General features: G+C 32.1%; 1 protein-coding gene across 1 annotated transcript; it reads left to right on the forward strand.

Moving 5' to 3' along the window:
- The first annotated feature begins 5,835 nt into the window (after positions 1–5,835).
- LOC145570572 (UPF0481 protein At3g47200-like) lies at positions 5,836–9,941 on the forward strand. Its single transcript, XM_081629696.1, has 2 exons — positions 5,836–6,704; positions 9,181–9,941. The coding sequence occupies exons 1-2, from the start codon at positions 5,979–5,981 to the stop codon at positions 9,829–9,831; spliced, it is 1,377 nt and encodes a 458-aa protein (XP_081485822.1). The 5' UTR covers positions 5,836–5,978; the 3' UTR covers positions 9,832–9,941.
- The last annotated feature ends 820 nt before the right edge of the window (positions 9,942–10,761 follow it).

Raw genomic sequence — 10,761 nt, forward strand, 5'->3', positions numbered from 1 at the left:
ACTAACAAAAGCAAGGTTACCGCCTCAAAATTGGTTAGGAATATTAGGAAATATTATCATATCATTATCGTAATTATCATATATTTAGTTTCCTAGTTTATAGGCTATGATTATCTCAAGATAATATCTTGAATATCTTTTGATATATTTTAGGAAAACTAATGTACTCTATATATATGATTGAATGAATGGAAGGAAGGGTAAGCTTTCTTGCCCTTACCAATTTCTACATGGTATCAGTCGCTTAGGAAGAAAAATAAAATCACATAAACCATAATCATGGCCGGTGATGACATATTGCCACCTCCTCCGCCTCGCGTAGACATTACATCTCCATACTATCTTGGCCCTCATGACCGTCCCGGAGATTTCATTACCCCAACTCATCTTCGTGGAGAAAACTACGAAAAATAGGCTAGAGATATTCAAACTGTGTTGGAGGCACGTCGAAAATTCGTGTTTCTTATCGGAACGAATACCTAACCATCTCTTTCATGTTATGCTTATATCATGGCTAATGAACACAATCGATCCCGAGGTAAAAAGCACTCTATTAAATACAAATATGCAAAGAGTCTATGGGACACTCTCAAGATGCGTGTTGCCACTGTGAATGGTCCAAGGATTCAACATTAATATCGGCAATTGCTTGCTCTTGTTACGATAAGTGTACAGCTGGTTCGGAGCATAAAACATCGTGAGGAATACTTGGCTTCATGAGTTTCTAATGGGGCTACACACTGATTATTTTGCTCAGACTCTGTAGACACCTAAAACTGTCTCCCCAAAACCAAACCCGATGATGAACAACCATTCACCGCCATTGTTGGTCGGGTTGAGTATTTAATCTTGGAGTGCTTAAATCCATATTCAATCCCATTAAATTTCATAAACCAACCCAATTCCTAGCCCATTTTCCCAAACCATAACTTATTTTCCTCTTTTCGTGCCTTTAAACCCAAAATAATTCATTTTGTGTCCCTTAAAATCATTCATTTCGTGTCCTTTTTATAAAAATGTTTATACCAGTTTATCTTGGTAAATAATATGGGTCCAATGATTGAATAGTTGGATAGTTCTTGAAAATAGCTTTCCAATGATATATTATAAGCCCAAATTCGAGTTATAACGAATAAGTTATGGCCAAAATACTAAACTGAGCCTAAACCGAACCTAAGCCCACCTTACCTACGACCCAATGATCACGTGGAGGGTCCAAAGGCTTTAATCCCATTCCTAAAGATTAATTAGAAGCTTCCATAAGTTTCTAAAAGATCTTAATTATCCTTTTTGAAAAGATAAGATTAAAGAGTTTGAAATTGAATAAAACTCTTATTTTTGAAAGTCCTAATTCTATTCGAATTGAAAGACGTTCAAAGATAGTCAGATATGATTTTGGTGCATCATAGTTTTTATCCAAATCTTATATGGTTGGATAGCTCTTGAAATTATATTTTTTAATGATATATTATAATACTAATTCCGAACTATACCCAAAAAGATATAAAATAAATATGAAACTCTATCCAAAACTGACACCGTCCCACTATCTAGGCCATATCTTTTATTCTAAAAACTATTTTAATCTTATTTTAATTGGGTTATAAATTAGAGTTCAAGAGCTTTCCAACAACATATTATTTATCTTATTCCGATTTCTGGATCAAAAGATATGATAAAAACAAAAACCGCAAAAACTGCTTCCTATTGCAAGAGTTTTATTCCGATTCGAATTCGGACCTTTTCTTGATTCTTCGACCCTTTTTTATTCTTTATAAATAGAGGTCATATCACCCCATTTTCAATCATCAACAAGCTTGATCACCAAAAATCATTCTCTCTCTCCTTACACCAAAAATCATTCTCTTCTCCCTCTTTGGCCTAAATACTAGCCTCCCTATTCTCTCATCATTCCTTCCTTAAGAACTCCAAGGAGTCCATACAATACCCGAAGTTCTATACTTAAACCAAGGCGTGAAAGGTAGAATTAACTGAGGAATTGGACCAAATCAACTCTACTTTTTAATTAATTTAATTTCAGTTTGATTTATATTTTTATTGAAGTTACTAACAATTTATTCATGATATAGCAATTTAAAGGAGCGCGTGGAATGTGAGTAATTAATTAATTTAATTACTTGTTTTATTTTAATATTTCTAGTATCATGATTAGGTTTATTTATATTTGATTTGACTAACAATTTATTGTTGAATTGCTTCCAATATAAATGTCAATTTTATTATATTTTTATGATAACTATATTGCATGTTTAAAGGGAATATGTAATTGAATATCACGCCTAATAAGATAATTTGAAAGACCGGTTTAGGTTCCCTTTTAATCTTGTTATTAAATCAAGTGATCACGAATATTTTAGAATTATGTGTTGCATTAATATTCAACCAATTTAGCATAATAATAGTTTGGAGTGAATTAAATATTTAGTTTGTATGCCTTTGAGATCGCAGGAATCACTTTTCACTATAAGAATCGAGTAGAGGTCAATACGGGCGAATGTGACTCCATGACTCACTTCGTACCATCATCCCCGATCCGCCTTTTGTGGTTCCGAACCATATGGAGTTAGTAATCTCATGGATTATGAATGGGGTGTAACCTTCACGGGTCAATTGTTGTGGCCTATCGTTGTTCCTTTATGGTTGTTTTTTATGATCCGTGAACGATTTACAAGTTCCTTAAAAACTTGTTGGCGGCTCCCTACTTTCCTTGTCCCTAATCGTACATGTCAATTCCCACTTCCTATGAGTGTCAAACATATTCATACATGCTTAATGTAGGCGCACTTCGAACGACGCCCACAGACTCGTACTTATATATTGTCTCAAGATCTGTTACCTCCTCTTGATCGAGCTTATCAAATGGCAGTGCAAGATGAATGTGTTCGACTTGCCAAACAAATACCGGAGGAACAACCCCCTGATGCTGTGGGGGTTTGCTCTTTGTACCAACACAAAGCAGGGGAAGCAAGCGAGCTCCGATGACAAGCCTGATAAATACAATATGCATTGCACCAATTACAATAAGATCAGTCATCTGATTTTTGGTTGCTAAGAATTGAAGGGATTTCCGGACTGGTGGCCAAATCCTTCAAAACGTGGCAAGTCAGGTGCAAAGGGCGGGAATTTAGGCTCGTGCAAATGCAACAACTACCAGACCTTCAGTTGGTACTAACACCGTCGAGTCCGTGGGTGGCTCCATTCAAGCATTCACAGCCGAATAATGGAAAGCAATTGCTGGTTTTGTCGACAACACAAAAATCCCAGATGATCGCTTGAATGGTGAGTTTGACCATGATTTGTGGATTGTTGACACAAGTGCTTCTAGGTATGACACAAGTGCTTCTAGGTATGTCACAAGTAATGACAAATGGTTATTCGATACTCGAATCATCTCACATTGTCCAGTTGGCCTTCCGAATGGCAAAACTACAAACACCTCTATGATCGAATATCAAAAATCCTAAATCCTAAAAAAAATGCAAATTGTCCGGTTATGGTTTTGAGGGTCATTTTAGACTTTAAGAATCCAAATTAAGCTCGAAATGGGCAAAAAAAAAATCACGTAAATGCCTCGTTTTGCATGTTTATATCGAAGTGATACCAAAATCTAAAATTTTAAACTTTTAGTGATAACAAAATAAAATAAAATTTTAGATGAGTGCCAAAAATCAAAGTAGGGGTGAGTAAAAGTAAAAAAAAAAAAAAAAAAAAAAAAAAGGGAGTATTTTTATATTTAACCATTAAACTACATAACGTTGATTGGAACACATGTGCTTGATTTCCTAAAAAGGACACATGCTCACATCGAGTAGTATGTCCATGCTTATATATCTACTAACTTCTATCTTTTCTTCATTCTAATTTCTTCTTTCTTCTAATACCTTATTCTATAAATTCATCCAAAACTATAAAAAGAATAAACCTCAAATAATGTACAGCATTCCCTTTGTGTTTAAATAAGTTTTACATTTTGACCAAATACACATGTCGAGACACGACTTTTACCATTAATTTATCTAATTATATGTTAGTAAAATGATAGGAAAATTAATATTACAAAAATATACATTATAACGAATTCAACAATGTATTATACAATAACATATGTTTTGTATATATCAGTGAAAAAGTCAAATTATAACATTTATTAAAGCGCGGAGGGAGTATATATGTATTTACATATTATATTATAACTCCTTACATATACTTATCAACTTTAAGGATCGATTCTCATCACCCGCCCTATGATCGAGTATCAAAAATCCAAAATCCTGAAAAAAGGCTAAAATCATAGACTCTTAAGTAACAAATAGGCTTTACTAGGAAAAATAGAGGGAAGTACGTTTCATCGAAACAGAAGCTTAGAACAAGTCAATTATGCAATTAATTTCTTTCTTTTTTTATTTTTAGGAAATTAATTTCTTTCTTAATATCTTTAATTTTCAAACACCTCACATACGAAACGGTAATACTACGGGCATTGATAAATAAAAAAAATAATAATAAATAAATAAATAAAAAGTAATTCAACATATGCCAACCTATTTTTTAGTGTTTGAAAACTCACAATTTAAAATCGAATGTTTATTCGAGTTACAAGACAACGGAAATTAACAATCAAATTTTAGCCAATTGTCATTCGTCAATAAAATTTAATTAAGGTTTTATTTATAATCACTATATATGTACATAGATGATTAACATACAATTTATCAATTGATTCTATCATTGTTCTGATTATTGATATCCGAAATTAACTACTTCTTTTTTTATTGAATTTAATACATATTTTTACAATTTTTTTTAATTAAATACTTCTTCCGTTTTTATTTAGTTGCAACACACTCCTTGGTACACATGTTAAGGAAGATATTAGACTAGGTAAACAGATGAATTAATTTATAAAATTTTAACACCTATAAGAAGAAAGGGATAAGTTGCTACACTTTAAATTTCATAGCTTAATTCATTCGTTTATCTAGTTTAATCACCTCATTGATAAGCGTGATAAAAGGTGTGTTGCAAGTATAAAAAAAACAAAGAAAGTATGATTTTAAATTGTTAATATTTTATAAGTGTAGACTCATTACTCATAAATATTTACCTACTTTACCCAATTCAACTCTCAAAAAGAAGATTAGGCATCTAACTATACATTGATCCATTTTTAGACAATAAATTCTCTCGAAAATACTTGTGTGTGGATCTGGTTCACAATAATATTATTGTGAGCCTGAGGTCAATACACGCGCAACTGACTGTATTTTGATCATAGTAATCCTAATTGTAACATTGCCTTAATTTTACCATGGTAACCTTAATTTTAACATGTGTGTTGCGACCTTCATTATTGTGAAATTGAAGTACGACGTTATATTAAACATATTGATTCTAATTTTAACATAATGACCTCTATTATTCACATTAACTTAATAAATTAAAAAAAAATTATATAAAAAAAAAGCTCTTATAACCTTTATAACAACACAATTTAACATAATAACCTTTATTTTAACATAGTGTCCTTTTTTTGCTAATAAAACAAGTATATGGTATCTTTAATATTAGTGATCAACAATAAGTTAATGTGAACCATGTCTATATAAGAATTTTACAAATTCTCTTAATTTCTTTCTTTAGATAAAATAGGTTTAATATGGAGCGTAAATGGTCCAACATTTCATATTTTTGCTTCTCCAAATATAAAAAGAAAATAAATATGTCATAATAGTCGGACTTAGAAACAAAATTTTATCAATTAATTATGAAATTGACATAACTGGAAAGAAAATGAGTTGTTGTTCAATGATTGTACACCACAAAAAAAAAAAAAAAAAAAAAAAAAAAAAAAAAAAAAAAAATCCTAATTATAGATAACCAAAACACCCTCTTCATCTTCTTAAGTCAAGCCACCTAATTAAGTTTCTTCCACGAACCTTACTTCACAATAATACTCCATGGCAAGCAACTCACCATCCCCAAACCAAACTCAAACCGGCCTCAGCGACGACGGCCAAGACCACCATGCCATCCACATGGTCACAATCGACAACTTTCGCTTAGCCTTGATCAATCAAAAAATCAACACACCACCAAAAATCCTAAGCAAGGCGGCCGGTCGAACCACATGTTCAATCTTCAAAGTCCCTAAGAGCTTCAACGACGTAAATGGAAAGCTCTACCAACCACAAATCATCTCAATAGGTCCATTCCATCATAACCAACCTCATGTACAAATGATGGAGGAACACAAGTACCATTACCTCGGTCAACTCCTCGGTCGAGTCACCCACCTCACCCTCCCGGACCTCTTCAATGCGGTCGCTCCACTCGTGGCGTCCGCACGCGAATGTTACTCGGAAGATATCCCACTAGAGCACCAACACTTCCTTGAGATGTTAGTTGTTGATGGTTGTTTTATTATTGAGTTGTTTAGGAAGGTTGCGAAATTGGTGTTGTTTGAAGATGATGATCCTATTGCTTCTATGTCTTGGATATTTCCGGCACTTTTGAGGGATTTACATAGGTTGGAAAATCAAATTCCATTCTTTGTTTTGCAATGTTTGTATGATTTAACTAGTGGTGATAAAGAGAGTTGTGGTGAATTTACTCTTGCTACGCTTTCTTTGAGCTTCTTCAATTTTACTATTCAACGCCCGGATGAAATTATTTGGAAGTACAAGGTTAGTTTTTTCGTGTTTTCTTTCTTTTGCTATTATACAGTAACTCCGTTTTTTATTAATCGACACATTTTGATTTTAGCATTATTCATGCTTCTCCTTTTGACCATATTTTGTAATTTTAATGTGAAGAAAAAAATAGTCAAGTGAGATCTTGTTAAAATCGTCGCAATGTATATTTTTAAAATATCAACTTTTATAATTTTTATTTATCGGTAATTAAAGATATTAACGATTTAATTTGTGCATTGACAAACGTGACTAAAGAAACGTGTTAACTAAAAAGAAACGGAGAGAGTATATGTCGTGCATTTAGCATCAGTACATACTAAGTTTGAGGTAAAATAACACACGGAATAATCTCATATATTTAGCATAAGTACATTCTACTTTATGGTAAAATAGTGTACACTCGCACAGATTTATCTTGTGCATTTAGCATTAGTACATTCTAAGTTTGATTTAAAATAACACACAGACTAATGTCTTAGTTTAAGATTCTAAAAGTAAAAATATAAATGTTAACAAAAAAAATAAACGAGTGGTTTGTGTTTGTTTAAGATTTCAAAAGTTAATATCATAAACATTAACAAATAATGAACGAGTGGTTTCGTCTTGTATTGGAATATATCGATCGTCATGTAATAGTTAACTCTTGTGGTTGTATATATCAAACTCTTATTTTTAATTAAAAGGGGTGTGATTAGGAGAGACCAAAAATGAATTAATGAATTTTTTTTTAATGAATTTTAGAGAAATAAATGGTTTCTAACGATTTCTAGAATCCCAGTGTGACATAAAAACAGTATTTTTAGCTAATTAATTTATGCCAGCAAGATAAACTTTGTGGTACGTACTAACCATAACAATTAATAAACAAAAGTGATAGTGCTTAGATTATGGCTCCATACATGGAAAATTGAGAGTAACCTTTATTAAAAAAATAAAAATAAATTCCAATGAATTGAAGAAATTATTGAGGCATGAACAGCTTGTAAGCATGTTACATCTTATCTACCAAATGGACTAAATTAAAATATAAAAATGCAAATCAAGTTTTAATCTACTTTTAAACCCCTAATTACAAGTAGTGATTTTGAGACCACATGTTCAAATCAAATTAATTGTATTTTAAAGATCTTACTTTAAGAAATTAGAGCAATGAGTAGAGTAAACAATGAAATCACTCCTAGATAATTGTATTAAGGTAAATTATTGTATTTAGAGAACCACGAGGGTGGGGGTGAGAATCGATCCTAAAAACTCCTGGAATCGGGAGGGAAATTCTAACCACTTGAGCTATTCCTCACTCTCTATATAAGATGAATTATTACCGTAAAAGGAATGAATTATTACTTTCATTGATGTTACTCTTGTTCCAAACCTTGTTTTTTGGTGTGAGAGGGGTATAACCGTATAAGTCTATAATGTACGATGGTACGAGTATTGTATTCAAGTCAAGCTTAAACAGTAAATGTCAATAATATGACTTGACAAATGCAAGGGGCCGCCGGGCCAAGATGGAAATTTAAAATATCCGTAAGTGGGAGGAGTTTGTTGGACACTTAAGCGGGCTTTCGGCGTCACATACATTTTCTTTTATTATGACAAATGCGAGAAATATTAACGAAAATTAACAAACACGAATACATACATTAATATATTATGTTGTTCAGCAACAATGGGTTACATATATATATCTACTAACAAAGTAACAAGTAAATCGAGTTTTTTTTTTTTTTTTTTCACACTTGGGTATAGTACAAATTCAAAACAATAATTAGGTTAAGGGCTTAAGGCATAGGGAGTTTATATGGTACAACCAAATCCTGTGATAGTTGTTCACAAGGGTCAAGGGATGATATAATTAAAGAAATATCATTTATTTGGTATGATTTATATAGTCATATAAATAAAATATAAAGTGTGTATTAAGAGCCTATTTTGTTCACCTTATTTCCACTTATTTTAGGTCTAATTATTTCAGATAAGTTCATTTAAGTTCAGATAAGTTCAGATTAGTTCAGTTTAGGAAAAATAAATTCAGATAAGAGTTACCAAGTTCAATTTACAACTAAAATAAGATTTAATAAGTTCGGCGGTTCAATTCAGTTAAGTTCAGATAAAATAAGATAAGTTTCGATAAGTTCAGTTAAGTTCAGATAAGTAAAAAACCAGATGAATAGAACATACCCTAAAAACATAATACGGAGTATAAAGAAATATCATTTATTTGGAATGGTTTGAATTTACAATCTTAAAGTTGGGGGTTTAAATTCACCAATGGCCCTTTGATGATGGCCGGAGATTTCGTTTCCCTATCATTTCCATTTCCATAGAATCTTGCTTACTAAACTTTAATCATTGATTCTAATTATATTTTACGTAGGTAATCAGGGAGAATAGGAGACAACCATTTGATATGTTATTTTGATTTGTGAATGAAAGATAATTAATGGAATAATTTGTGTCATGCTAGGATCTAAAACCCAAACATTTGTTAGATCTCTTGCGCTCTAGCTTCATCACCCCAGAATTAGACCCAGAAGATCCTTCAAAAGAAAACACAGCTCCTTCACACGTGATTCATTCAGTTTCAAAGCTCCGACAAGCCGGGATCCATCTTAGGCCCGGAAAATCCGAGACCTTCCTAGCAGTCAAGTTTAAACGAGGTGTGATCGAAATGCCAAGGGTGACCTTCGACGATTTCCTTAGCTCGTTGCTAGCAAATTGCGTATCATACGAGCAATGTCACAATGGTCACTCCACGTACTTCACTACATACGCAACGTTTGTAGATTGCCTTGTTAATACGGCTAAGGACGTGGAGTACCTTTGTGACAAGAACATTCTAGAGAATTATTTTGGGACTGAGGCTGAAATTGCTACATTTATCAACAATTTGGGCAAGGAAGTAGCATTCGATATCGACCAATGTTATTTAGCCAAGTTGTTTGATGATGTTAATGTGTATCATCAAAATGATTGGCATGTTTATTGGGCTACATTGAAATATACGTATTTCAACACACCTTGGTCCTTCATATCTGTGGTTGCTGCCTTTGTTTTATTAGTTTTGACCATTTTACAAACCCTCTATACTGTTTATCCATACTACAAACCAAGCTAATTAACTAGCTTAGTAGTATACTAATATATGTAGAGTAGTATGTCTTCTCATTTTTTGTACAATTTAGTCCTAATATAATGGACACTAGTACTAGTATTATTGGTTTTAAATTTATTGTTTCATTTGTATACGAATTTTCGTCATTCAATAAGATAATCTCTATATATGAGGCATAAGCTCATGATCTTAGTACATGTAACGTTTCAATGTAAAAAATGTGTACATCATCAAGTTGCTTGAAAAAAGTATCATACAAGTAAATCACAATATTTTTAAGACATAGGATAAGTATATTATATGGAAAAATATAATAAGCTAGAAATGATAAGTTATAAATTTCAAATGTATACTCCAATTAGTCTTTTATTTGCGCTTATTACTTGACAATTACATTGTATAAGAGAAGCGTGGAAAAGGAAGCTAGCACCTAGCAGCTTAATACAAATATGAGACCTCATTAATTCTTAATAACATTAGCAAATATATTAAGATAATTAGTGGACACAATAAGCTTGTTCGTAAAGCATTGGTCAATTGGAAAGCCTTACACAGAAGCCCAAGTTTATAAACAAGTGATAAGCCCAATTGCTAAGAGTGATATCCAAAAGCCTATTTAAATAAAATCAGTACCCAAATTATCAAATGCTAAAGTATCAATTTATCTAAACTTACTTGATTCGTTCAGCTTTTTTAATCTCTATAGTCCAATAATGACATAAAGTTGGACTGAGAGTAAATAATTACGTCTCGTTCTTTTAGATTGTACATAATTTATGGAACTGAACTAAACTAGACTAAGGGTCTGTTCACTTCAGCTTAATTTCAGTTCAGTTTAGCTCCAATCAGTTCAGTTCATTTCAGTTTAACTCCAATCAGTTCAGTTCAGTTCAGCTCCTAATTTCCTTCTCTTATAAAATATTTATTTCATCT

This window comes from Chenopodium album, chromosome 12 (assembly GCF_948465745.1).
Source record: "Chenopodium album chromosome 12, dcCheAlbu1.1, whole genome shotgun sequence".
NCBI classification, from domain to species: domain Eukaryota; kingdom Viridiplantae; phylum Streptophyta; class Magnoliopsida; order Caryophyllales; family Amaranthaceae; genus Chenopodium; species Chenopodium album.